Below are 27,085 nucleotides of genomic sequence, written 5' to 3' on the forward strand. Positions count from 1 at the left end.
CATCTATCCACATCATATTATGCCAACAAATCAAAACTATATATCTCTATGATTCCATTGTCTTAATTCGAAATACTAGCCTCTTTCAACTTCTTTCTCAACTCTGCCAATTCAGCTTTCAATTCCTTTGCTTTAGCCAATTCCTCATCCGCATTACCAGTTTGTACACCCTTCTTGATCATAGCAACGATTTTTCCTTGAGATTCAATCTTACTTTCCAATTCCTTCTCTTCAGGTGTCTTGTTCTTTTCAGCTTCTTTAGCTGCGGCTCTCTTGATCTTGGCAATTTCAGCCTGTTTGGCTAAGTGAGCAGCTTTCTTATCTACGTTGACATCTTTTACATTAGGAACTTTTCCTCCTTCGGGATGTCCACCTGGTCCTGCCGGGTCGACCTTATCAGCTACGACTGAATCTCCTCCAAACTGTTTCTGCCATGCCTTTTCCTGAGCTCCATTCACGTTCTCAATCTTCTTGAATAGATATTCGGCTTTGCCCAGCTTATGTCCGGGTAAGATATCGATAGAGAATTTGGTAGGTAATGAACGGGCAGGTGCATTAAGCTGTCGCAGCATACCTTCGGTAGTACTGGGCATGAAGGGGTGGAAGGTGACGGATAAGAGGTAAATTAAATTGATAGCATTAAGTAACACTTGAGCACATCGCTCGGGTTGGTTCGCCAATAGCGCATTATCTAAAGAGTTATCCTGAAGGTACTGGTTACCTCGAGCAGATAATGACATAGCAACGCTTAGACCGTTTCGTAATTTGGTTTCGTCCATGCTCGCTCGGAATTCAGTCAATTTGGTGTTGACGTCGTTGACGAAATCGGCGTCTAGCTGAGCAGCTGGAGTTGATGGGTTGGATTCGGGTACGAAATCACCACCGGCGAGACCCTCTGGACCAGGCACAACGGAATCGTATTTGGCATTGACGAATTTTACAACCTAAGATTTCCTTTAGTCTCACGAATCCAAAATGGGGAGTATCATACTGGACTCACTCGGTTGACAAAGTTACCCAAGTTAGCTAATAACTCGTTGTTGTTGGCAGCAATGAAACTGGACCAAAGGAAGGAGGAATCACTGTTTTCGGGTCTCTGCGAAAGAAGGTAGTATCGCCATACTGAAGGGGGTTGACCAGTCTCTCGGGCGTTGTTACCGAATACACTATGGTATTGTCAGCTGAGTGCATATGGATTGGGTTCACACCAGCTTACCCAATATTCCTACTCTTACTGAACTTGGTATCTTCGTAGTTCAGGTATTCTATCATCTTCAGGTCAGCTTCACACCAGGACACAATCACTACGCTAGACTTACGAGTACTGGAGATATCGTGCAACATGGTCCATGGTTGACCGGTACCGATGAGCATAGAAGGGAAAAGAACGGTGTGAAAGTAGACGTCTGAGTTGATAAGAAGGGTTAGCTGGGTCCATCTTCGGCAGAAGGCGTGCTTGTCCCAGCTCACTATCTTTACCCATGAATTGGTACAATTCCACGTTATCGGGGTTTTTCCACCATTTCTCCCATTGATCAGTGTAAGTAGCTGTGATGGAGGGATAACCAATAGGAGCGTCAAACTGTTCCGTCAAACGTTAGTGATCGGATGTTGTGCAGTGAAACTTGCGACATAATGGTACATACCCAAACGTCTGATCAAGAATGGATTTGTCAGTTAGAGTACCAGATTCCAGTAGCATGTCAACTCACAGATAACCTTTCCTTCCATAGCCTTATCTTCCTCCGCATCACCAGTCTTAGGCACTTCCACACCCCACTTCAAATCTCTTGTGACAGCACTAGGTCTGAGACCCTCACCCAACATTCTAGGTTCGACGATTTCACCTTTATCGGTGATAACCGCATTACTACCCCATTTACCCTTGACTCTAGCTTTCTGCATCCAATCTTCCAATTTAGGTTGCAACAGGTCTAATCGCATACAGGCATGCGTGGAAGGTCGGACTGATACTTTGTGGGTCTTATTTCGTTTACATCTTGGGTTCTTTAATTCGGTAGGTGAAGAGTAGGTAAGTCCACATTTATCACATTGATCTCCTCTTGCGTCCTACAAATACACAATGATACTCAGCTGGCATTATCGCAATTTGAGGATACCAATCAGCTGCAGGTGACACTCACGTCATAACCGCACTGAGGACAAGTACCTTCCACAAATCGATCAGCTAAGAACAGATTATCGTCTTCACAGTATGTCTGGTCGGCTGTCTCAAGCTTGAAGAATCCGTTCTTGTGAAGGTCCAAGTACACTTGCTGAGTGATTCTAGATGATCGAGCATCAGTGAGCTAGCCGTTCCTTGATGTATGGTCAGACAGCTCACTGGGTATGCTCAGGTGTCGAGGTTCTTCCCCATTTATCGAAACTCAACTCAAACCATCTATACACACAACGACATCAGTTTGTATGCGGTGTCCTGGCGAATAGAGCTGAGAGCTTACTTGTAGATTTCGGTATGGAGCAAGTGGAATTTCGTACATAATTCCAAAGGTGAAACGCCTTCTTCCAATGCCTAAAATCATCAAATCAGCAAAGATTGATCATGAGCCTCATGTTTTCGAATATATTGACTCACCTTCGTTTCAGTAGCAGTACCATACTCATCCGTACCACAGATCTGCATCCACTCATCAGCATCCTACCTTCTCTTTCCCGATTCGTCAAAGTCCTTTAGCTTACATAGAGAGTAGGGACGTTCAACGTTCGTGAATAACGGGCAAAAACGTCTGCCGAGAGTGTTGATCTGTACAGGATGAGTGCTGTCAGCTGTATTACTCATGAGAAGTAGGAAAGGAGATGACAGCTACTCACCCAATGATATTTCCCAGATGCGGTACGTTGTTAACATCTACACCATCCCACCATCATTCCCCCTGATTAGATATATATCCCTTTATCGGTTTGAGGTTAAGGCTTACAAGGCAATGCCGAAGTGATCAAAACATTTCTTTCACCATCTTTAGGAAGTCTGAAAGGTTACTATCATCAGCCTATGTCCGATTTGGCTCGTGTTCACCAGCTCGAAATTTTAGAGAAACAACTCACACTGGTCCTTTCGAAGGATCATGGACGTTCATGAGTAAACCGTCAGCTTGACGGATATTCTGGCCACTCATCCTGACAATTCTTTTTCGATTGCTAGGTGACTCGTGAAGTAGATGAGGGGACAAAGTAGACGTTGTAGTATAATTCAGAGCAACAACGATAAGCAGTTCAAAGATTTGCAGATGGATATTCTTGGGTGCTTTGTTCAACATTCGACATTCGACCTCTCCGACTCGAGCACGTAAGGCCAAATTGATTCCGCTGGCTCGGTGCCCCACATTCATGCGCCATCCAAAAATCCATTTTACCCAGTTGACCTTTTTCGATGCCTTTGAGCAACCAAAGCTTCTATTCTGATATTGTATGCACGATAGATCCCTTGAACATGTCAAGTGACGAGCGGGTTGAGGCGCTAGAATCGCTCTTGGATCAGCTACTGGATGACTACAGAGGTGAATGCTATAATCGAGATGAACTAAATCCAAACCGTTTCTTCCGCTGACTGTTTCGGGTTGATTTTACCAGATTTACAGTTGCGAGATATCACAGTATACGATGAACATCCATCTTCTCTGGAAGCGCTGAGGATGGTAAACAGGGCTCATCCGGCTATTATCAAAGGTAGGTTGTTGACTCGACGAGCTGATCTCTCACCCCTGTCCCTTCTCTCTCCATGCGTTCCCCCTCCCCTTGCACTTGACCCTTGCCCTCCTTCTTCATTTCTTCTCCCTCCCCATCCCTTCTCTCCCCCTTCCTCCCTTGCCTGTGTCAACGAGACCCAACATCTAATCAAGCCACATGTACAGGCTTCTCACCCTTGACGACGGCCGCTCATACGCACGATTGGACACAACCCGAGATATATCAGGAAATCTCGGGAGAAAGAAAGGTCACTGTAGCCATTACCGATGATGGGTAGGCAGCGCTGCCTATATGAGGACCACCGTCGCTGATTTATATGGTAGGCTAGCTGATTCAGTCCGAGAAATGGAAGATGGAAGTACGACATTTGTCAAAGCATTCGATGATAAGATGACTATCTCCACGCTGATCTCACACCTACAGTCAGACACGGGAGGCAAGTAAACTATCTTTTACATCCGAAACTATAGCGTAGCTAAGTAAGGTATGTTGTATGGATATAGGTGATAGTGGAGGGGCATATTACCTTCAATCTCAAGATGGTAATATATACCGTTCCACTCCTCATCCTGATGGTTCACCTGAATTGGAAGTGTTTCAGGATCATATACAGAGAGACGTAGAGTGGATGAAAGAAGCTACGGGTATGTTCATCCATGCAGAATCGCCGATGTTGATTTTACTGATTTAGTGGGGGTTAGGTAGTGAAGCGGAAGCTGTCAATTTGTGGATAGGCGATAGGAAAAGTACCACTTCTTTACATCATGATCCGTATGCCTCTTCTGGTCATTTCCTCAATTATACACAAAGTATACATTCCTCCAAGCTAATGTCCATTTGGAAATGAAGATACGAAAATATCTATCATGTATTGGCGGGAAAGAAGATATTCACATTGTTATCGCCCATAGAAGGACTATGGCTTGATCGTGAGCCCGTCCAACAGCCGATGAGCATACCAATACGGATCAGCTGATATGATGTGGTGAGGGTATAGAGCAATTTCATAAACCATCAACACTTGGACGTTCTCCTTCTGGCACACTCCATCCTATTCTCGATGATGATCCGACCTTTCCCATCCCATGGGTATCTTCCACTCAGCTCCCCTCGCGTGTCCATCCAATACGAATGGAGTTGAAGGAAGGTGAGACGTTGTACTTGCCTGCGAACTGGTGGCATCGAGTAGAGCAGGAAGAGGGTAATGCTGGGATAGTAGTCGCAGTCAATTAGTGAGTGGCCTCTCCTACTTTCACTTGCAAACTCTTCAAGGGCTTTGAGAGCTGATGGTCCCTTGCCATTGATGTAGTTGGTATCCTGCCGAAATTAATCCTCAGATATACGCATATGAAAGGTTAGCCAGACGTATAGCGAGATTGGCAGGTAGAGACGGTGTGATACCTGTGCCGGGGGATGAGGAAGTGCCGGATGATATCTGGGGAGAGGATGATTCGGGAGAAGAGTGGGATCCAGCGGAATGGGGCAGGTGAAGCAGATGCATAGCATGACCTTGAACATCTTACCAGTATAGAATCTACATCTTGTCATCTCTATACGATGCATGTGTGGTATCTTATGTACTGTAAGGCTGGTACGGTGTGAGAGTACGCATGCTTACTCGTAGTGATGGGCAATCTGAAACGCGCTAGCTTGGGTCTCTCTCGTTACTGACGTGTTTCACAATTTAGTCCCATGGTGGTCCGTGCCTGTGATCGTCCAAGAGTGATTAGCGATTCACAGACTGGAGTATGAGTAAAGGTGGATACACTGCAAGGTCGTGTTGTGAAGGGAAATCTTCTTCTTATAAGGCTACATCTGATAGCATCTCAGGTTGATATTAGGTCAATCAAGATGCCAGATACAGCTCTGAAAGCCGATCAACCAAGTCCAAGCTCGTCAAGTCCAAGGAAGAAGGAAGGTACGGGTTTCAGTACAATCGTGAGTCCCGTGTCCCATGTGCACCTTCCTTCAATCTCGCACTTGAGCATGGATAGCCCTTTGATCCTTTCGACTTTCACTACATCGCCTATAAGCATCACAAATCAAGAACCTCTCTGTTGTCCTCGAATTCTCCATATCTCCTATCGTAAAGTACACCAGCTAACCATGACGACAAATAAGGGCAATACAATGTCCTTACCCATCAATACCCTCTCTTCGCTATTAGCATTACAGGATGTAGAAGATCATAAACCAAAGGTGAGTCTATCTTCTTACAACTGAGCTCAAGCCTTAGCTGGCGAGCTGACGCATCATGGGGAGGATGCAGTTATCTAAGATATCTTGGTTACCTGATATATTCGTATTCCGATCATCTATCTTACCCATAGTTCTAGGTCCAGTATTGACTGTCACACTCTTCTCTGCTGGAGTTGCTGCTGCAAGTCAACTGTGGGGTAAAGAAGTGGGATTGACAAATAACGTCGGTGAGTCATGAACACTCGGTCATTTCATCATGAAGGACGTAAGCTAAACTCGAGTGCATAGTACCCCTTCTTTCCGTGGTGGTAGGTCTTTTGCTGGTTTTCAGGTAAGTTTTCGAGCGCAACACCTCATACCTCTGAGTATCCCACTGACTGATGTAATTTTCATAGAAACTCATCTGCGTATGAGAGATATGCCGAGTAGGTCTCCTACAGCCCTAGCTATTACACTGTATGCTGGATGCCAGCTGATCATCATCTCACAGAGGTCGAAAAGATTTTACCGCACTGATCTCCATCGCTCGTAATCTATCTCGTAATATCTGGGTCGCAGTCAACCTTCCCCCTCCACCATCCGATAGTTCTCAACCCACCATGTCAAGAAGACAATTGACCGCGGAAAAGAGAAAGGTGATAAGATTGGTAGTGGCATTTGTGGTAGCTACGAAACATCATTTAAGGGCTGAAGGCGGCGTTCATCACGATGATTTGAAGGGTATGTATAGGTCAACATGCACTCATTACCGAAACCTACTCCGTATCAGAAAGAGGTAAAATGACAGACGAGATGTTCGATATAGGATTACTGCCAGCCAAATTAGCAGGAAACGATATCCGTCGACTCAAATCAGCTATCTCAAATTCCAGTCTTCGTGGTTCAGCCAACTACGGTAATCAAGTAACAGATTCTCCTGATACGATGACTCCGAGTCATTCGACTCCTGGGCTTATCGACTCTCAAGAAGATGAAGAGAGTGTCGTCGGACTGGGTAATAATCCGCATACACCTTTCTCACCTTCCCCTTCGCTCAACAATCTCGTTCATTCACCTCATCCCAATCAAACTTCGTTCTCCACCGAGGATAGCGCTCCTAATGGAGTAAGACCCAATTATCCAAGGAATATCAGTAACGTGATGAAGAGACGACCGACTGCTGTGAGAGTAGTTGATCCGGATGAATATCACAACGAGTCGGAGCAAACTCCCACTATGAGTAAATCAAGTACTGGTACCTGTACGGGCAAAACGACCGCGAATGAGAGGACTCCATTGATCAAAAAGGGAGTTAAGCCCGATACCGGTATGATGGTCAGGGCTGAACAGGGATTGGGAAGGATGGTAGAATTGGGTTTACCTTTGATCATGTGAGTGGGATATACGATTTCGACTTGTAGCCCCATTGGACGTTAGGCCGTGATCGCATGATGGTAAAATGGGAACATTACTTATACTTCGCTATGGTAGTTCACATGAGATTAGTAGATCTATCTTTAGGTTTAGAAAGATGGGTTGTCTCGAAGCTGTGGGACCGGCAGTGAGTGAACCAGCAAATCTTCCAACTACTGCGATTCTGGGAAATAATCATTTGACGGATATGCGAATTGAACAGGGTATGAACGCTCTTCAAGCTGCTGTATCTGGTATGACAGATCAACTCGGATCAATGGAGAGGATGTGAGTGTTTGTTACTAACTGTTATAATTCTAATTCCACTCACTAATCATTGGCATTTTATATACAGCGTTCAAACTCCCCTTCCATACATATTCTGCGTCCACCTCAAACAAGTCGTTTCCCTATACCTATTTATCCTACCTTTCACCCTAGTCGACGCAATGGGTTGGAAAATGGTTTTCATCATGTTCGGTATTAGTATGACGTTCATGGGTATTGAAGGTATAGCAAGTATGATCGAACAACCTTTTGGAACGTATGTACCCATTCTTTCTTTATTTATGGTTATGATACAGACACTAATCACTTCATTGTAGCGATCCCTGCGATTTAAATCTTGATTTATACTGTACCGAGTTACTCTGTGAATGCGAGTGAGTGGATGATTCGTTCGTCCGAGTCATATCAGCTTAGGAGAGATCGAGGTCAACAAATGAGCTGATCGTTTTGATCTCGAAATCTAGAGCCATACTTGAACGACTTCCCGAAGGAGATCAAGAGGAAGACTTGATCATGTTTGAAAGAGATAATCAAATTAGGGATGATTGGGGAGCTGATGATGGTGATGGTGAATAAATGTTGCAGTATACCTCCACTATTATTGCCTGTCACTGCCCTGAAACTATGGTAAGCAACGGCACAAGTTGCTTGGCAGGATACACTTTGCCATAATATGCTCGATGTCGGACTATGAGAATAGAAATGTGACCAGTTTTTTGTCTGAAAGATGATTGTTGATGACGATGGAAGCCGATATAACTGTGTACATATATTTTGTTTCTGTTTGCCTAATGAGTGATGTGATGAATTATGACTATGATAGTATCCAATTAGTAATCGTTTTGAGCATATAATGTGAGATCAGATCAGAATATCGTCACGGCCATTGTCAACGTGTGGATGAGCCTTATAGGAACACACAAAGTCTGAAGAATGATGGCGTGTATGGAATTCAGTCCGATAAAAATATCCAGGCCCTTCAATTTTGATGATAATTGATATTGCCAACGACCCATCTGCCTAATCACAGATATACCATTATGCCTAGAATGGATGCATCCCCATATCCAAGTACCGACTGCCTACGAGAAACGAGAAAATCTAATTTACATTGATTTAACGAGTGTAAGACCAGACGTTCTTGAGGACTATGATGAGATAAGGAAAAAGCATTGGTCAGTAATTGTGGTATTGGGACGGATTTGCTGTTCGTCTCCTTCTCTCATGATGATCTTGCAACGATTGATGCACATCTCCATCTATATCTGATCCAATTCCGTGTACCATCTACCCCATATAGGATGGGTAAGATCCAATCTCTCCTTTGATCTTCGAGTTCTAACCACTCCTCCTCTTCTTCCTCCGTTCTTAAAGAAGAATTACACTCACGACCTTGCTTGGTAGCGATTCTGTTGATGGAATCATCCGAATCACCTTGAGCCCTGATTCTACCGCAGATAGCGATGGTTTGACCTTGTCCCTTGATGGCCTTTCCATCGGCATCAACGTCGGCAACTTGGATTTGGATAGAGGCGTGGTCGTTGGCGGTGATGAGTCGGCCTATTGAGTGTAACCTTTGGAATTAGCCATCAAATCCATACCACTCATCTACTTTGCAGATTGTGGACACGACCAAAAGACCAAACTTACCAGTGGCGGAACAGTGTCGGGGGATGTAAAGATCGACGAGAACACCTTTATCGTTTTCTATTGGAATGGATCAAACATGGAATTAGCGATAAATTCTATTATTATATTTCAAATTGACGATAATCCTCCTTCCATTCCCATTTACATCTCTTCTAGGTAATCATACAGTATATACCGTTGGACGTCGCACAGATATGTTTCCCTCGCCTGCTCTCTGATTGAACGGTCCTCCCAAATCCTCATCCATCATTCCCTCTATCCTCCATGGTGACCTCTTCTACTTCGTATCCAGCTAATCCTCCCACCATGACCCGAGTACACCAGCCACAAGCAGAATTGACACATACCCATTTTGGCGGCTTTTCTTCTTGTTGAATGATAAGGGAAAAGTGAAGAAGCAAAAGGTGTTTTTTTTTTGATGTATGAAGTAGCTGGCTGTCTTGACGATGTTTCGTGCAATTCAAGGTCTTTGTCCTGCGACGACGAAACAATCTGTGTGAATTCGCTGCAACACTCCCAAGAATCCAAAATCCACGAGGAAGGCGGAATTTATCGGGGTTTCTCTCTTTTACTGTGATCCATGCAATGTGGCACCAGAACAAGTTGATGTGATCAACGGAATCAAATTGGAAGCTGTTCAGTCACGTGCCTGGTTTGTTCCCAAAATAGTAACCCGTCTTCTGGTAAACCGAGTGTCGATCTTTTCTGTCGCTCGATTGGAGATGACGTAACAGGTCACAGGTTACAAACGAGACTGACTTGAATCCGATGATCCGAATGAAGAAGCGGTGTAATAATAACATAACGTGAACAACTGACTGGCAATCCAATCTGGTTCAAAGGTGTTTGCTTACATCTTTTGCATACATAGAACCCCTTACGAGCGATTGACCTGTTGGACTTGGACAATAATAGATCGTAGAACTCACATCTCATCGCTCTTTTGTTAGCATCCACCACTTGCATCTTAACCCTTATCTGCAGATATCCCAGCATTGCAAGATGTCACAGCAGCAGCACCCATACACGAATCTCGAACCTTCATCCACTGCTGTTAACCACGATGAATCCCATAATCCATGGAGCGATCAACCCTCACACCCTACTACCTCTGCCAGCCGGATACAATCCCGTCATTCTATAATGCAAGAAACCGAAGATGAATTGACAGAAGATGAAAGGATAGAGTACGAAAAGGGTCTGATCACTTGGGAGAAAGCTAATAATTGGAGATTCTGGTTAAGGAAAGAATGGATTTGGTGGTATATCGCTTTCATATTGATTGTCGTGGTGGTGGCTTTGATGGCTTTCTTTCATCATTCTGTGAGTATAATCAGAGCATATCGTTTACATTCTTCCAACATGTGATATACGAGTAGATCAGTACTGATGTACTATCATGGATTGCAGATCATAGATTGGTTGACACCGTTTGTAAGGAAGATAAGAGAACTGAAAGCCGGATTCGTTATACCTGCTGCTATATTATTCGTACTATCTTTCCCACCTTTATTCGGTAATGGTGAGTTTTTCGCATTCCCAATCGAATCGTATTGTAAATCAATATGACATGGTTCACCATACTAACCTGTTGTTCTCCATTGTATTCTTTAGAGATCGTGATCGTCTTCGTCGGTCTAGTATACGGCCTAGGTAAAGGTTTCGCCATTGTCGTAGTTGGTGTAGGCCTCGGAGAAACAGTCCTGTTTTTACTGTTCAAGAACTGTTGTAGAGCCAGAGCGGAGAGGATGACCAAGAAATCATTGAATTACGCCTGTTTATCTGAATCTATAAGGGAAGGAGGGTTCTTGATGGCTTGGGTGGTAAGGTTGAGTGTGATTCCTACGTGAGTGACAAACCCTCATATCTTCAAGGTGGCCCATTGAAGACAAGTGAATGTAAAATAAATACTGATACAATCTTGTATAATGAGTTTAGTCACTACACTACTGCTATACTTGCAATTTGCGGATTACCAACTTGGAAATTCATCTTGGCTTTGTTACTCTCTACACCTAAACAAGTGAGCCTTTCTTTCTTTTCTTTTTTTCATTTTTATTGGTTTGTGATTCTTCCCCAATGAGGATAACATCAAAGATCAAGATGAAAGAACGTACCTTGCTGACTGATCATTACACCATCAGTTGATAAGTGTCTATGTTGGTGTTGTATTGGGTCAAACCAACGCATCTACCAATTCACACGTTATATCAGATTGCGTGTGAGTCTTTTTGTTAGGGGACGCTCTCTCTAACAAGAAAACAATATACTGATCCTTTCTATGTTCTGAATCGATTTGTAGTTTCGCCGCATGCGCTCTCATCACACTCGGAGCACTCTACTTTATCTACAAGCGAATGATCAAAGTAAGAAAATCGGTTTTGATCAGTATGAGAGAGGATTTACATAAGAGGCATGTAGAGGTCGCCGAACCACCTGAGAATTGATTCTGATTAGAGCTCAGAGAGATTAGAGATAGACGAGCAGAAGAAGGCATAGAAACAATATATGGATTCTCATTGAAGAGAGTGAGATCAACCAAATCTGGGCAGACACGATACCCAGAACGAATGTTCAATGGAGGAGCGGAATATCTCGAAAGAAAAACATCTTCTGTATCATCATTATTTCATATATGTATCCGTAATGTAACTGTTTCACTCATGATAGGCAGGTGCTTTGACATTCATACATACACGGTACATGTTAACGGTACAAACATATACATTTGACTCTCTCTTCAATCAACTGTTTTTCAAATATTTTCCACTGATTATGACCCAAGCTACTTCTTCCTGTTCTTCCTATTCGTCCCAGGCATCTTGCCATCACTACTCAACAAACCCAATTTCTTAACGCAATCTGGACAATACCAAGTTTCAGGTAAATGACCCGCAGACATATTGACGCATTTGACGTGGAACTGTTTATCGTATAAATAATCAGATTATCAGCTATTATTTTCTCCTTCTCCAATCACATGAAGAGAAAAATAGGACGTTTTTTTTTCTTTATGAGATCTCACTTACCCATTCATATTGACAACTATCATTATCACAACCAATCATCTCTCCGTAACTCTTTTGCTGACAGATACAATAGAGCGTATCATCCGTTTCTGTCTCTCCTGCCGTATCGACCTCTCCCTCCGCATCCACATCGATATCTTCGTTCTCCCCATCTGCATCTAAATCTGGATCGGAGAGTGCGGCAACAGAGGAATGATGCCGCGAGATTGGATGACGATGAGAGGTCGAAATTGAAGGGCGATTGGAGGAAGAGTGGGATCGAACAGGTGCAGGTGGAGGGGGCATGGAGGAGGAGGTGGATGGGGAGGGGAGAAACATCGTATTGGGTTTGCGTTCTGATTCGAAACAAGTGTTAGTAAGTTAAACGTGATATGCGTTTATGATTTGAAATGATTATCCATCTGAAGGATATGGCAGATTCTGAATATACACAACTTATCTACCTCACTGTGAGAGATGAGGCACAGATCTCGTGTATAGCAACGCAAGTGATGACGATCAATAGCAATGAACAGCCACGACTCACTCTTCTGAGGTCTTCCATCAACACCCGTTCCTAATCCCGTCGAAGGTAATATCAAATCACTTCCACCCATCTCACCCATAATTCCAACTTTGCTATCACCATCTACCAAGATACCATCATCCGTGACTATCTCCTTACCACCCACCTTTATCCACTCATGATTAGCTCGTTGTCTCGCACGATTGACGATCCTTTCCATCCTCTCTGCCAATTTGAGCTTCTCATCTTGAAGAATTTCCACTTTCACCCATTCCGCCTGGATCTTCGTCAGATTCTGTGCGTCCTTCGGCGATAGATGCGAAATTGGTAAAGGGCTACCGGGCGGTATGGGAAAAGGGAATGTAGCGGTGGAAGGGGGTAGGGTGGATAGGGATTTGGCAGTTTTGGTTAGACCGATATGACGGGTGTTGATGCGTTGGATTAGTTCTATCGTATGACAACATATAGGAGGTGAGATATTATTTATGTATTGTATGTAACATATAATGTGAAGAAGGATGTTCGGGGTGCACGATGATGTGATTCGCAATGACACTTGGTGCACAAATGCAAAGCATACTCACGATTGATCCTCACATCCTTCTCTCTGATTTCTTCCAGTAAGAAGACCACTTCTCCAGGTAAGTTATCGAGACCTACAAGGATTGTAAGCGATTGTGAGATTTTCATGTCGTTTCATGACTGATCAATGATGGACTGTTTCACCCACTAGACACTAATTCCGTTGCGACATGAGCAGCTTCTTCAGGTTGGAAGTGCGAGTGAACCTGCAATGTCGGTGGGAGAGCCATCGCGCTGGTTGATCACTTGTCGATGTAATGAATAGATGACACAAAGAGAGTTGAAATACGAGATTGAGATAATAACTCGTAGAGTTAGGTGGCGACGAAGATGTTTACAGGTGAGCAATCTTAAGTGGTAAACCGAAATAAACACATGTACCCCTTCGCTCGGATTGTACCGGACAGGACAATCTTGACATGGGCGATGATAGCGATCAGAGTGTCAATGACAACGACAACACAAGTGCACTGTAGCAACGCAAATTCGCAACGAGTAATTCGACCTTAGCTCCATTCCCTTCGAGCCTTATAGGTCTAGCGTACATGATCCAAGTATGAACCCCTCCACAATCTTCAGATCAGGTGCTTTGATCAGTAAGTCCCGATTGTCTATCATATCCAGCAACAATTATTGACTATGACCTATCCAGCCGCGACGGGCATATCCTTCGGTGCATTCGGATCACACGGTCTCCGCACTCTCAAACCACCTATCGCTGAGCAGAAAATCAACTCGTGGAACACCGCATCGTCCTATTTGATCTATAACGGTCTGGCCTTATTGGCGATATCATTCCATCCTGGCTTACTAGGGGCAAGTAGGAAGTACCGATTGGCCTCTGGGTTGATCATCTCTGGCGCAGCGGTGTTTTCAGGAAGTATATTCGCTTTGGTACTTGGTAGAGATAGATTTAGGTGGTTGGGTCCTGTTACGCCTTTAGGTGGGCTGGGAATGATTGCTGGGTGAGTAGATGTTTCTTCTTCGTAATATCGATCTATAATAGTCTATCTGGATCAGAGGATAACTATATCAAAGGGTGAAAAGATGTTTTGCTGATGATACATTGTATCGATATATGAACATTTAGATACATAATACTAGCTTTATAAACAACCATGTTCTCTTACAAATAACGAATCACCCCTCATGAAACGACAAAAGATATTATATAAGTCAATAATGTACAATTCAGAATAAAAAGGTGTATAGACAAGTGCAGAGTATATCCAAGGATCATGTATCGGACAGAAATGCGAGAATCTGGATGCTGGAAGTCAACGGAAAAAAAAAAGTTTACAGTCGATGAACAAGAATAAACTAACGAAAAAATGTTGTTTGCTAACTGATACAAAAGTGACAGAGCCACCTGGATGATCAACATGCAAGGTGACAACTGGTCAAATGCGGAATGAGTAAGGTTGAATGAGTGACGTGATATGAGTTCGGGACTGATTATCGTCGATCGTCGTATTTCGTAAGAATCGCAAATTGTGGTGATGACAGATTATCGAATCGATCTATTAATCCATATATTGGTCTCGTTGAGTATAATCTGACTAGACCAAAACCATCGTCTCTCCTTTAGACTCGTACCCATGGCTATCAGCATGTCCATCACCCTTTGGCAAATCCATCTGTGATCCCAGACCATATTTCCCTGCCAAGTCCCTCAACTCATCTTCTTCCATCCCATTTACCGACTGCTGGTTAAACCAATTGCCTAATTCTCTTACGAACATCTTGACTCTATCTAATTCCTCGAAGACCATTACTTCCACCTCGTTCCTTATCCTTCTGTCATCTTCCCGGTGTCCGAATGGATTGGGTCGAGTAGAGGTAAGTACATGATGGATGAGGTAGTACCTGCAATTAGTCTCGTTATATAATAACGAGCTTATAGGTAAAGCGATAGGTTCCGGAGGGAAGAGGACATATGTAGGTGAGATCGGTGAGGACAGAGGTGATGTAGGTAATGGTCGATGAATAGGCAGGTTGGAAGGCAATGAGTCACGTGAGGGAAAGAGGATCAAAGACCGTGTGGAGAGGATGGTAAGGTAATCCATTTCTGCGAGAGACGCATAACGTCAGCTCAGCTCCTAATCGCCTCTTGTATTAACGTACTAGGGTTGTTTGAGGCTATGTTTCAAGCTGTGATCGTATATTATCTTGTATCGGTGTGTCTCTTTGTTGCGTATGAAGCTCGTTCAATCGTCTCGATGGATACGACAATTGTCCTACTATATATTGGATATTGTCTGTCTCTTGCCAACGGTTGATTTTTCGTTATCGTAAAACGCTGGTAATTGCAAATGCAAATGCACGTTGAATCGCCTTCGCTATCGTAGTCTGAGTATAAAATCAAAAGAAGAAGCCAAGTGAGAACGTTTGTGAAAGTGATATTGGTGATATACTCTCCTCTATATATGATTTGTTGTCAGGTGAATAAAAGAAGAGACGAGAGATCAAAGATGAGGATGATATCAAAGGAGGTCGTGTGACTGTTTGGTCAATGATCAATGGGTCTGTGCGTCAAAGATACGTAGGTAAGACCGAGATAAGAGATAACTTTATGGACCGAGTGGCAAATGTTAGTAACGACAAAGAGTTTTCTTCAGTCCCCAAGAAAGCATTCGGTATTATATATGTCTGTCAAGAACAGAGGTGAGCGTGTATGAAGCAAGATGAAAACAACAATAAACATGAACATGATGTTAGCACGACTTGGACATGGGAGGGGAAGGGTCCTTTGGGCCTTTGGACAGAGTGAGAATTGTACTCTTACGGGGAAACATTCCGATGGGTCGTGGTTGAACAATCAGATGAGAACAGATTGGTCGTGGATGGAAGCATCGAGAATTGACATTGTTTTTCTTCTTGTGCTTTTTGTGCTTCTCATATGGGGACAGATTGTGTTCATGGAAGATTGAGAAAGGTTGTGTCGTGGTAAGTGATTTCGACCACACAACATATGAAGTAGACACATCAACGATAAATTGGAGTCGACCGACGCGACTGATCTTTTTGCTCTTACTTTTATCGCGGCTGTCCTGACCTTTGCCTCTTCTCAATCACATGCATCGTATAATGCTGTTCATTCTAAGCTGCACTGCATCACAGAGACACATATGCATACATGTACAGTACAATTACCACATGAGATTCATAAACAGGTATATGGATGTATATGCAGAATATTTCCTCAAAAGTCCAGAGCGATAAATATACGCGCTTTACCTCACTTCCTCCCTCTCATACCCATCACTAAATAGGAGTTCAAGGTATTTACAACCTCTTAGCTCCTCTTTTGGCTTTACTATTCGCCGCCGTCTTACCCCCAGCTCCAGCTCCAGCAATAGGGACTTTGGTAGTAGCGGGTACACCAGTGATGATAGTCTTTACAGCTTTTGAAGTATCATCTCCAACCGTTGGACCTTGTTCGATGATAGGAGAAGGGTTCTGCTTGACATTCGTCCCAAGCGGTGTGGGCTTACTGGAAGATACTGGTCGTGCAGTTGATACAGGGGTAGCAGATGAGGATGAAGTGTTCCTAAACTCGGGAGGGGGAAGCTGACGATGTCAAATATCAGTAAGGCCCGATAGGTCAAGTATTGAGATGATTGCCTTCATGCATAGCCAATGGCTTTATACATCGATTCGAAAAGGTAAGAGGTATACTCACATTTGGAATTGCGTGAATGCTAGTCATCAATTTCGCGTACTATACCGACCCATATGGCCCATTTATCAGTCATCACTCTCTCTTACATATATCACTATGTACACAAATATCGGGGCCATTTCGAAGATGTCACTATTTGGTCGGAACATGATTACTCACCTTGCAATAACCATCATAATCTGCCAGTAATTGTTTCCCAGCTTCCTCATCCAATGCAGATTCGGGATTAGGGTAAATCAACAAGCATTTTATTGTCTATCCATTGAATGAATGAATGTATCATTCACCCATATCAGCTCGCGTACGATGATTTGACGTTTGACCGAAACGGTCAGTGAGCTTCATTGGATATTACTCACCACCAGGACATGGCCAACTCCATAACTCTTATTCCAACCTTTTTTCAATGTGTCCACACAGATTTCACCGCTTTTAGAGATGTTTGGATGGAAGATTTTGGTAATCATCGTGCCTATACACACACTCATTAGCTCAATTTTAGCAAAGTACGGCTTGATAGTGGCGAAGAGCTAATCATCCAAGTAGGAGTAGAGACAGGGAAATTGACATACATTTAGGTGGTAAGTTGGGATATTCGGGTCCAAATGAAAATCGGATTCGGAAATAACCACCTTCGTAAGGTGTACCTCCTATAAGTCATCAAGCAAGCTATCAGCGAAGCTATCCCATTCACTTTCAGATATCTTTGGCGACATGTTAGATTGGAGGGTATCATGTCGTCGATTACGGATCTCAAACATCCAAGCACGCGACTATCTTCTAACCTGCTTCCTGTTGAAACTGACACTCACCTGGCCCCTGCACCCATCCTTCCATGTTGGTCAGATCATCTTCATCAACCACTATCCTCACTCCCTCAGGAGGATCCGAACGGAGGGTGATGGTCTCTCGAGAAAGTAATCGTAATGCCTGGGGTGTGAGAGACTGTCCGTGTTGAGGAGTAAGGTAATTAGCTGGTCGTGCGCGAGATCAACAATTTATGGAACGATGGCTCGCTCACCATTTTCTTTCAATGGATCTTTTACAGCGATGTGCACCCTCAATCAGTGGATGCTACGGGTATAAGATAGTCAGGTGAGCCTCTCTTGATTTTGATAATTAGGTAAGTCAGATGGAAGGAAGGTAGCAGAGGAATGTTGATAGACTTGCTCTTCAGCCACCAGCTCATACGACCAGTGCATCTCCCTACTGTACGTGCAGGTGGAGGTTTGTTTGCGTCTGAACCAAACACACCTTTTACTTAAAAGGGGAGTATCAAACAAGGTAAAATATTCGCTTGTTTACCTTGGACGAATGGGTATGTATACATTGCAAAGAGCGATGGAAGATGAAGATCAGAAGCTAGAAGCAAGATTATAGTGACAATGCATATCTAACATGGTATGGTATATAAATGATATTGTCCATGATAACAATGATGAAGCCGAAAGAAAGAAATCCCAACAAGCTACAAAACTACGCCTTACTTCTTGACGCAAGTATTGGCACTTGATAATTGATATCCATCCGAACATCTATAGGCTTTACATCTACCTGCTGAGCAGATCACTCCTCCTTCAGCTACACCCTCGAGTTTTGAGCAGCTACAATATAAAAAACCAAATATCAGCTTGTATATCGGGGTAAATGAGATGTCGAGGTAGTCAGTGATCACTCACTCTACAGCTGAAGATGCCACTGAGGTAGACCCGAATTCACCGTGAATGCAACCACCGCATGAGTCTACTCGTTTGTCGATAGCGTCAGTATGGGGATAACCTCAACGATATGTGAAGTCCGCATTTGACAACTAGCTAGGAACGCAAGGAGGATTTTACTCACTCAAAGCGAATTGGGGATCAATACATTGATAACTGCTCGAATCACCCTCGACATTACATGCGGTCAAAGGTTCAGGACATGAGGTATCTCTTTCGATTGGAGGTAATGATCTCTTGAATTTGGATGATGATCGACCGGATCGTTTGGGTTGATGTTGGAATGAATGACCAGATTTGGTTACGAATACCTATACGGATGTACATTCATCAATTGTCAGAATGTGCATGTCTGTCTTCGTCTCGAGGATGATGACGATATTGTGATTACACTGATTGACGATAGGTAGGCTGTTCATAAATCACACTCACAGCAACTTCATGATCATCACAACTGCTCTCCCCATCTCTAGGGAAAGCAATATCATATTCCTCTGCTGGACCGACTGTCGAACATACACATGAAGACTCCTCGCCTCCTAACCAGTATGCGAAAGTATTTTTGATAGCTGATGAACCACATGATTCCTACGCATACAACCAGCTGGAATTAGCATCATCCATATACAGCAAGACGGAAGATGTATACTTACAACACAGCTAGATACCGAATCGGCATTAACCTTCAACGGTCTGATCGGAGTAGCCAAAGGATCGGTACATCCCAAGAAGATATTGTGTTCTGTCGATGATGAGGGAGAAGAAGCTGAGACGGCAAGGAGGAATGGTAAAGCGATGATAATTGATTTGAAGGACATTGTACGATATTTAGAAAGTTTGGTCGTTAGAAGCGTATATGTGTATATCGAATTCGTGGTGCTGGCAGTCGTTGAAATGGTTGATCAAAAGAGTGACTAGATAAGTTAGTTAGACGTTAGACGTTAGACGGTGAAGACTTTTTTGTGATGTCGTGAATTGTTGATTGTAAGAGAGAGATGTAGAATATAGAATATATAATACAAGTCTAAATCTACCGTTGACCTACTTATATACATGAGTATGCAGCACATGCATTGCTATGGTGAAGACATCAACAACAAACAAATAAGAGGAGTCTGTCTGACATACCCTTTCCGTCCCTAGTTCCTTACGTGAGAGTGATGATCCGGAGGATGGATCTTTGCGAGATATCACGTCGGATGGGATCTCTCATTTTTGTGAGGCGCCGAACTTCAATAGGTCCAGGCTTTTGGTATCTTACAAGCATATGTATCCCAACATCAAGGTGGGTCACCAGTGGTTGTGTGATCGCAGACGTACATGCGCTTCGTCATATGAATATTATCCTACATGCTCTGGACGAAAAATGAACTTCGCAGAGAGGTGAAGCATAAGAAATACGCTAGTCTGTGCTCGTGATGGCATTTAGGCTGTTTGACTGAGGATGTAAACAAACCCCAATCTTGACCCCGTTCCTGTGCTTGGTTTGGGCCTGAACGTGACACCCAGACGAGATCCGAGGAGACATCAAGGCGGAGGTCGCCGAGAAGGATTCCAACGGACGCAACGTCATTACATCCCTCGACTTTTGAGTGCGAATTCAGTGCAGAACATCACAAGTGGAAGTACTGCTCATTTTCATTGTATATACTCACACTGACAAGACCATCACACATCATACTCAGAGGTGGTGTAAGATGAACCATGCCACCCAAGCGCTCTCTACCAGCCGGCAAAACCACCAATAGCCCTTCCAAGTCCAAGAGATCACGTCTATCCAATACATCCACTACACCCCGCAAGAGAACCAAAGTTCAACGATCTATATGGAATTCGACAGATGATTGGGATACCTTGATCTCAGAATCTCAATTGTCAACTTCATCCATATCCATAAGACCCCCCAGATTGAGAGAACTACCAACATTAGTGAAATGCTGTAGTGAGTCTATAGCAAGGGGGTTCAAGAAATTATGGGATGTCAGCGGTGATGGGACTGGAGCCGAGTTTAAGGCTGCATGGGGATTCCTGCCCAATCATTTGAAAGAGGGGATAAGGGATTCAGTGTTCAGGTATTGGGGAGGGTTCTTGACTGTCAAGATCCTTGCAGAGGTGAGTGCACTACCGATTTACGTTGAGAATTGGGATTGGGCTTAATCGGGTAAATAGGTATTCCTTATCCCACCTCATTTGTACATCCCCGGTGAACTTCTTCCTTCAATCTCCTCAGCAGAACACGTCAAGTCCCTTATCCCCTCTCCTGAACAAAGAGAGCAATTCACCTCTCTCAGCTTGAAGCATGCTTCCAAAGCTAGTGATCTAGGTATCTCAGCGATCATATATAATCTACCGAATCTTGAATCGATAAATCTCAAAGGATGTAGTCTGGCTGGAGAGAAGACTATCAAGCAGATCTTGGGACGATGTAGTGGGTTGAAGGGATTGAATATGAAAGGTACGAAAATCACTGAGGGGGAAGTGAAGAATTTGTTGGATAGGTTTGGAAAACGGTTGGAAGTTTTTAAAGTGGATTCAGTATTTTTCGAAGTGAGTAATCTCTGCCATGTCAGCATGATAGCATATCACTTTGTTATGTCATTTCATCATTGTTATTGAATTTCAGACTTATACATCCTTTTGCCAGAATATCAACGATACATTCTCTTCTCAACCATACCCATCCCTCACTCACTTATCTCTCCCAGGCGATTTCCTCAACTCTCCTTCCAAAGATTATCGTCATCGATCCAAGATCCTATCCCAATCCTTTGGAGGATACCCACAACCTCGTCAGTCACATCCGGAAAACATCATTCAGTGGTACAGCTTTCACATTCACTTTCCTAAATTAACTCATCTGTATTTACCTGGATTACTTATACCTGAAGATACTCTTATAAATCTCTCTCCGGGCTTAATCAGATTGCATTTAGGTGCAGGTGGACCACCTGTTCCTGTTGAAGTTCTGAATCATCTATTGGAGAAGCAGATGGATACGTTGAGATCGTTAAAATTGGGTCATATCAAATCGACAAAATTACTATCATCAGGTATACCTGATTCTACCCCGTTTACGAGATTAGGCAAGATACTCAGTCGGTGCGAGAGGTTAGAAGAGTTTAGTATGAAAGTGGATCCTGGAGGGTCGAAAGACCCGATGTGCGAGGCTTGTATGGGTAGATATTCGGATTTGATATTTCGTGATGGTCTGAGTGGGAATTGGAGAAAGAGCCTGAAGGTGAGTTGGTATGATTACTCAGAGGCTGATCGAATTGCACTAGAATAAATGAATGCTAAGGTGGTTAAACAGAAATTGTCATTGGTCATACCTCAATCTATCGACTCATCGATCTTCTTTCCTTCTGATTCACATCATGAAGATGAGAGGTCTGTTACGAGTCCTCTAGAGCAACTGGAATTGCCCTCAGCAATCATCGACGATACTCATACTTTCGCACTTGCCTTACAGGGATTCCCCAAATTGAGATCATTAGATTTATCAGGAACTACTATAACAGGTATGTATATCCCTTCCAGCAGAAATTCAAAAAGAGAAAGAGAAATAGCTAATCGATGCGGGAATGGGAAATAGATGAGGACATGGAAATTATTCTGCAAGGTTGTAAACTGTTATCGAGGATTGATTTGACTAGTTGTAGAGGTATAAACGTTAGACATCGACGGAATATCTTCAGGGTGAGTTTTATGCTCATTATCTGAAACTTCACAAGTGAAGTTGGAACTCGCTAATTATCGCTTACTTGTACTATATCATGTAGGCGTACGAGCACAACTAATGTAAATATTCTCGCACTGCATTGACTCGGATTGGATTGAGATTTCGAGTGAACCCTTCCGCTGTTGTAAATTTACGACTTCTGTCGAAATCGGGCTGTTAGACTGTTGGAATGTTCCACTGATAACAGGTGATCTGCTTCGTGATTAGTTGTATCATTTGACAGAAGGAATATCGTGAAAATACATCTATAGACTTGACCAAAACAAGTAATTTATATTTGTATCTGTATCTGTATTTGTATTCATACCTTTACTTGTAGCTGTAGTTGTAAATTAGGCTTAGGGGAACATTCATTCCACCTTGAAATGCAAACATGACACATCCTAAATCAGTATACCATTTCAGCTACAGCAATGAGCCAAGTAGCACGTGAAAGATGTCTGTGAGAGCTTTTTCTATTTTGTTTGATATGCATATACGATATTTTCACTATACACATTTTAAATTGTTGACTGGTTTCATTTTCCAATTTCATCCAAAATCAGAAATAGGAATAAAGCGAAAAGAGTCCATCTATATGAAAATCTTATATATATACATATTCGGATTAATCAGCTTTAGTCAATTTAGGTGTCGAGCTTCTACTGGTTCCTTCGACTTCACCTACTCCAGATCCAGTCCATATCCAACCTTGTTCATCAGGATTAGAATTAGTTTTCACATTGGCTGGAACAGAGACTACAGTCGGGGTAGGTGTGGAACCGTAATTAGAATTTGAACCAAGTAGTCATTTACCATCCCCACTACCTCTCCTTATATTCGTTGATGTCGATGGTCCAGGTCCACTACTCGAATTTCCCCTACTCCGATCTTCCAATGGTAAAGACATGTTTGAAGATGATTGATGTAGGTTCGTTGTGGATGATGAAGGATCGGCTTTGGCAAAGAAGAAATCCGTTACTGAACCGCTATTTCCCCGTAACATAGATATCAGTTCGATTTTGGCCCAGCTTTTGGACGAAATCATTTTACACAAGTTGAGTAAACTCACCTAAACGTCCTTGGTAATCCACTTTTCACTTTACCATTCTCACTTTCACCATCATAAGCATAATCTTCGTCTGTCCCTTGCCCTTGACCACCACGATTGAGTTCCAAGGAATTACCTCCTCTTGGAGTTCCATGTCCACTTTCACCTCCTCTTCCTTCCCTCTCCCCAGCAGCGTTATACAAACTACTGCTGACTTTCCTAGTCGCCTTCTTCGCATGATGCCTTCGGGCAGTAACGGAATTACTGAACAATGGAAGTAAATACCTTTCGTCTAATGCTGTAAACCACTGTCCATCTCTAAATATCATTCCGGGTCTTATACCTCCCAAACCACCACCCACACCACCTTCTTCATCATTACGTCCTCCTTCATACTCTCCACTAGGTCCAGCAGAAGGTAAGACCTCCTCATTATCATCCGACTCTGAATTCGTCGAGAACCCAGATCTAGAGTTGTTCGTACCGAACGTTGACCTAGCTCCCATAGAAGCTTGTCTGGATCTAGGTAAATGAAGTTGATTCTTGGATGAAGAAGAGATATAAGGTGAATTCTCAGGTGAATGAAGATCAATTCCATTTTCAATTTCGTTATCGTCATATTCACCTCCACCGTAACTGTATCCTCTACCGTTCTGTCCCGCATATCGTCTTGATCCAGGACCCATCGACAACGCCAAGTTGCCGTTATAGCTGGTCCATCCTTCAGCTTCATCATCCGAAGAGGCATCTTCATCTTCCACTCCTACCCTTATACCCAGCACTTCTAACATCCTAGCGGTGGTACCGCCAAATATGATCACCGTCAATACCACTACAACTAAGATCGTCGTTCGTAGCGCATCGGCATTGTCGCCGGTGATCCCCGCTGCCAATGCTACACCGACTGCTCCTCTTAAACCTGCCCAGAATAACATCATCTGGTACGAGTGGGGTAGTTCCTCGTATCGCTGTCCTCGAGTATGGAAGACCCAGTTGATAAGTTCCGATAAGGGGAAGACCGCCGCGTAACGTGATGCCATGACTGCGATCTAATAAAGTAGCACAGAGTTTGTAAGCTTAGACTGCTCTGCGATTCAGGAAATAGCTATACGAGAGATACTTACAGCTGAAACAAGGATGAATAGAGGTTTGAATACCTGTACATCCTGAGTAAACAAGTTCAAACCTAGATAGATGAAGATGAAATTTTCTGATAATTGTGCCAATACAGCGAACATATATTTTGTAGTTCTTTGCGTTCGTTTTGACATCGTATGATAGGCGTAATGTTTTAGGGTTATTCCGCAGAACAAGAGGGATACGATACCTATTTATAGCGATCAGCAGATATTTGGACATACAGGATGGAGAGCCAACTTACCACTCATAGCAATACCATTCGAGAAGAAATAACTTGTGTAAGCCACCAAGGCCACCAGACAACTCTCGATATGAGGGTAGGTCGCCAGATGAGAATGTTTGAGACCTAATGAACATGCCAGACCGAATGCTACACCCAAAGCCATCGATACGAGGAAAGAGAATAAGAATATTCCCACACCGTGGAACAAAGATGAAAGGTAGATGTCTTCACCGTGGAATTGGGAGAGGGTTCTGGTGGAATTCGGAACAGTCAGCTATACATATCCACAAGAATAACCATCCGCTTCTTATCATATGTACGAGATACCATGATTGATCATTGACAGGAGACTTGACTATGTCGATGAGTCTCATAGAAAGGAGAAGAAGACTTACTCGTACATGACGATACTGACAGCATCGTTCAATATGGATTCTCCAAAAATGATTGAGTACAGCTTGGGGTCGACTTTGGCCGTATTGAAGATAGCCAAGATCGTCACAGGATCAGTGGCAGACAGGGTCGAACCGAAGATTAGACATTCCAAAAGGGTGAATTTCAGACCTTCTAAGCCTAGGAACGACCAGATATATACCAAAACTCTGCGATATCAAATCACGATTATCAGCTTCTTCTCAGACCACGATATGTATCGCATGAGGCTGATCACCAGGAAGGATAGGGAAAAATACTCACCCTATTCCTACTGCTGAGATGAAAGTTCCCAGAAATGCAAATGTCAGAATCACACCGAAATTCCTGAAGAAGTTTTCCTATAGCATGCGATAGGATGAATCAGCTTTATTAACTTGAATGATGGTCACAAATGGTATATTGAGCTTGGGAGATATCTCACTCACCTGTTTCAACTCGTATCCCGAATTCAAGATGATAGGTGGTAGTAAAGCGTTGAAGAAGAAGGTATGTTTGAATGACTGCAGGCAGGATTATAGAGATGATCAGCATGCGATATAATAATAGACTATATTTCTATCATCCCATCCTATACAATCCCACCTCAATAATACCAAGAATCGTGATAGCGCCATATCATCGCTGGTTGAAATTGTTGTACTCCACTCTCTCTTCGCACTTCCCCTCATCGCTCTCCGCTCACTGTCATGTGTCTCCATGCTATTCTGTCCCAACAATCCTCCTCGCCGTGACCCTTACTACTGTCATCACCTCTTCTCCGTCTCTCATACATAGTACAATCACGCTCACTACTCGGAGAGTTCAATCAAATGCTATTTCTCACTCACCAGCATCTCCCTAATCATATGTCCAGGCGACAACCTAATGATCAACCCCACTACCATCCCAGCAAATATCGAAACTACCGTTTCGTGCACTGCTCTTATCCTCTTGATTTGCAGGTAATATGACGTTATGAGCGCTCCGATCAGGAGGAGACATAGGATACATAGACCCCATCTGCGATCATATCGACATCAGCTTGTAGCGTACGATGAGGGTAGGGGAAACGGTTGAGCTATGTAGAAGATATGAAAACATACGATGCATAAAACTCCTCGTCGGCTGGGTTGATCACCTCTGCTGGCGGATTTAGGATAGGAGTCGTTGAACCTCCTGATGAAGACATCCTTGAAGATGAGATTGAGATTAAAGGAGGTCTCCGTCCCCTGTTGCTGATGCTACTAAAGTTACTGTCCTATTGCTACTGGGTTGCTATATGTCCCCTGTGCTTGACAAGATATCTTCTGAGCCTGCGATAGAGATTCTATGATGTGTTGATGTGAGATAAATCCGAACGATAATTGGTGATGAGACGAATCGCCCAAAGCTGAGAGTCGGAGAATTTCACTAGCGGCGGAAGAGCAGTTGTCGAAGAGTTGTAAGCTGAGCCAGTATGCTTGTATCTCGTACGTATCTAGATCGTCTTATATGGTGCAGAACGAGATAGCAGACAGAGTTGAGATGATTTCCGATTATATGTCTAGTATATTGACCCCAAAGATTAGGTAGCCGTTGTCTCACTTGCTCATCCTCAGGATTCACGTTCACGTTACACGTCAAAGCTAGAACAGAGAGATCTGGCGGACATCACCGCTGGTTACACAGATAGATTCATTCATACTCTAATATATAAATACGAACATGGTGCATACAACCTTAGGCTACCTAGAAAAAAAGCGGACGAAAGACGAAAACGAAAGACCAAGAAAAATATATAAGAAAT

The 27,085-nt window shown here is 43.3% G+C and overlaps 12 protein-coding genes across 12 annotated transcripts; 5 read left to right on the forward strand and 7 right to left on the reverse strand.

Moving 5' to 3' along the window:
* Positions 1–62: 62 nt before the first annotated feature.
* Positions 63–3,137, reverse strand: I203_102025 (methionine-tRNA ligase; the record flags this gene model as incomplete). The annotated part of the gene is made up of 15 exons (XM_019146530.1): positions 63–944; positions 1,001–1,166; positions 1,217–1,265; positions 1,320–1,406; positions 1,471–1,582; positions 1,647–1,654; positions 1,713–2,070; positions 2,145–2,286; positions 2,345–2,401; positions 2,463–2,533; positions 2,597–2,638; positions 2,701–2,764; positions 2,833–2,869; positions 2,940–2,989; positions 3,067–3,137. The coding sequence occupies 15 exons, from the start codon at positions 3,135–3,137 to the stop codon at positions 63–65; spliced, it is 2,196 nt and encodes a 731-aa protein (XP_019004063.1).
* Positions 3,138–3,451: 314 nt separating this feature from the next.
* On the forward strand, positions 3,452–5,198 carry I203_102026 (uncharacterized protein; the record flags this gene model as incomplete). Its single annotated transcript, XM_065517007.1, has 9 exons — positions 3,452–3,518; positions 3,592–3,687; positions 3,873–3,981; positions 4,032–4,144; positions 4,212–4,352; positions 4,410–4,479; positions 4,558–4,637; positions 4,706–4,940; positions 5,018–5,198. 9 exons carry the CDS (start codon positions 3,452–3,454, stop codon positions 5,196–5,198), a joined length of 1,092 nt encoding a protein of 363 aa, XP_065373825.1.
* A 361-nt stretch (positions 5,199–5,559) lies between these two features.
* I203_102027 (uncharacterized protein) lies at positions 5,560–8,163 on the forward strand (the record flags this gene model as incomplete). The annotated part of the gene is made up of 12 exons (XM_065517008.1): positions 5,560–5,646; positions 5,830–5,907; positions 5,978–6,134; positions 6,196–6,238; positions 6,303–6,332; positions 6,398–6,627; positions 6,713–7,277; positions 7,378–7,447; positions 7,523–7,587; positions 7,655–7,843; positions 7,905–7,961; positions 8,052–8,163. The coding sequence occupies 12 exons, from the start codon at positions 5,560–5,562 to the stop codon at positions 8,161–8,163; spliced, it is 1,683 nt and encodes a 560-aa protein (XP_065373826.1).
* Positions 8,164–8,703: 540 nt separating this feature from the next.
* On the reverse strand, positions 8,704–9,588 carry I203_102028 (40S ribosomal eS21 domain-containing protein; the record flags this gene model as incomplete). Its single annotated transcript, XM_019146533.2, has 4 exons — positions 8,704–8,735; positions 8,977–9,147; positions 9,238–9,294; positions 9,543–9,588. The coding sequence occupies 4 exons, from the start codon at positions 9,586–9,588 to the stop codon at positions 8,704–8,706; spliced, it is 306 nt and encodes a 101-aa protein (XP_019004066.2).
* Positions 9,589–10,239: 651 nt separating this feature from the next.
* I203_102029 (uncharacterized protein) lies at positions 10,240–11,684 on the forward strand (the record flags this gene model as incomplete). The annotated part of the gene is made up of 6 exons (XM_019146534.1): positions 10,240–10,560; positions 10,648–10,759; positions 10,852–11,083; positions 11,176–11,260; positions 11,382–11,458; positions 11,540–11,684. The coding sequence occupies 6 exons, from the start codon at positions 10,240–10,242 to the stop codon at positions 11,682–11,684; spliced, it is 972 nt and encodes a 323-aa protein (XP_019004067.1).
* Positions 11,685–12,022: 338 nt separating this feature from the next.
* On the reverse strand, positions 12,023–13,583 carry I203_102030 (uncharacterized protein; the record flags this gene model as incomplete). Its single annotated transcript, XM_019146535.1, has 5 exons — positions 12,023–12,160; positions 12,267–12,601; positions 12,793–13,218; positions 13,356–13,427; positions 13,502–13,583. 5 exons carry the CDS (start codon positions 13,581–13,583, stop codon positions 12,023–12,025), a joined length of 1,053 nt encoding a protein of 350 aa, XP_019004068.1.
* Positions 13,584–13,909: 326 nt separating this feature from the next.
* I203_102031 (uncharacterized protein) lies at positions 13,910–14,322 on the forward strand (the record flags this gene model as incomplete). Its single annotated transcript, XM_019146536.1, has 2 exons — positions 13,910–13,949; positions 14,006–14,322. The coding sequence occupies 2 exons, from the start codon at positions 13,910–13,912 to the stop codon at positions 14,320–14,322; spliced, it is 357 nt and encodes a 118-aa protein (XP_019004069.1).
* A 590-nt stretch (positions 14,323–14,912) lies between these two features.
* I203_102032 (uncharacterized protein) lies at positions 14,913–15,419 on the reverse strand (the record flags this gene model as incomplete). Its single annotated transcript, XM_019146537.1, has 1 exon — positions 14,913–15,419. The coding sequence occupies one exon, from the start codon at positions 15,417–15,419 to the stop codon at positions 14,913–14,915; it is 507 nt and encodes a 168-aa protein (XP_019004070.1).
* Positions 15,420–16,638: 1,219 nt separating this feature from the next.
* On the reverse strand, positions 16,639–18,059 carry I203_102033 (uncharacterized protein; the record flags this gene model as incomplete). The annotated part of the gene is made up of 7 exons (XM_065517009.1): positions 16,639–16,923; positions 17,036–17,074; positions 17,195–17,290; positions 17,395–17,507; positions 17,608–17,685; positions 17,848–17,980; positions 18,057–18,059. The coding sequence occupies 7 exons, from the start codon at positions 18,057–18,059 to the stop codon at positions 16,639–16,641; spliced, it is 747 nt and encodes a 248-aa protein (XP_065373827.1).
* Positions 18,060–18,518: 459 nt separating this feature from the next.
* I203_102034 (uncharacterized protein) lies at positions 18,519–19,571 on the reverse strand (the record flags this gene model as incomplete). The annotated part of the gene is made up of 5 exons (XM_065517010.1): positions 18,519–18,639; positions 18,715–18,778; positions 18,878–19,064; positions 19,186–19,341; positions 19,407–19,571. 5 exons carry the CDS (start codon positions 19,569–19,571, stop codon positions 18,519–18,521), a joined length of 693 nt encoding a protein of 230 aa, XP_065373828.1.
* Positions 19,572–20,457: 886 nt separating this feature from the next.
* On the forward strand, positions 20,458–22,550 carry I203_102035 (uncharacterized protein; the record flags this gene model as incomplete). Its single annotated transcript, XM_019146539.1, has 6 exons — positions 20,458–20,865; positions 20,923–21,300; positions 21,398–21,991; positions 22,064–22,271; positions 22,346–22,449; positions 22,533–22,550. 6 exons carry the CDS (start codon positions 20,458–20,460, stop codon positions 22,548–22,550), a joined length of 1,710 nt encoding a protein of 569 aa, XP_019004072.1.
* Positions 22,551–23,099: 549 nt separating this feature from the next.
* I203_102036 (sodium/hydrogen exchanger 3) lies at positions 23,100–26,488 on the reverse strand (the record flags this gene model as incomplete). Its single annotated transcript, XM_019146540.1, has 10 exons — positions 23,100–23,230; positions 23,288–23,460; positions 23,544–24,571; positions 24,647–24,849; positions 24,904–25,136; positions 25,281–25,487; positions 25,582–25,658; positions 25,746–25,820; positions 26,148–26,319; positions 26,403–26,488. The coding sequence occupies 10 exons, from the start codon at positions 26,486–26,488 to the stop codon at positions 23,100–23,102; spliced, it is 2,385 nt and encodes a 794-aa protein (XP_019004073.1).
* Between the last annotated feature and the right edge of the window lie 597 nt (positions 26,489–27,085).

This window comes from Kwoniella mangroviensis, assembly GCF_000507465.2.
Source record: "Kwoniella mangroviensis CBS 8507 chromosome 1 map unlocalized Ctg01, whole genome shotgun sequence".
NCBI lineage: Eukaryota > Fungi > Basidiomycota > Tremellomycetes > Tremellales > Cryptococcaceae > Kwoniella > Kwoniella mangrovensis.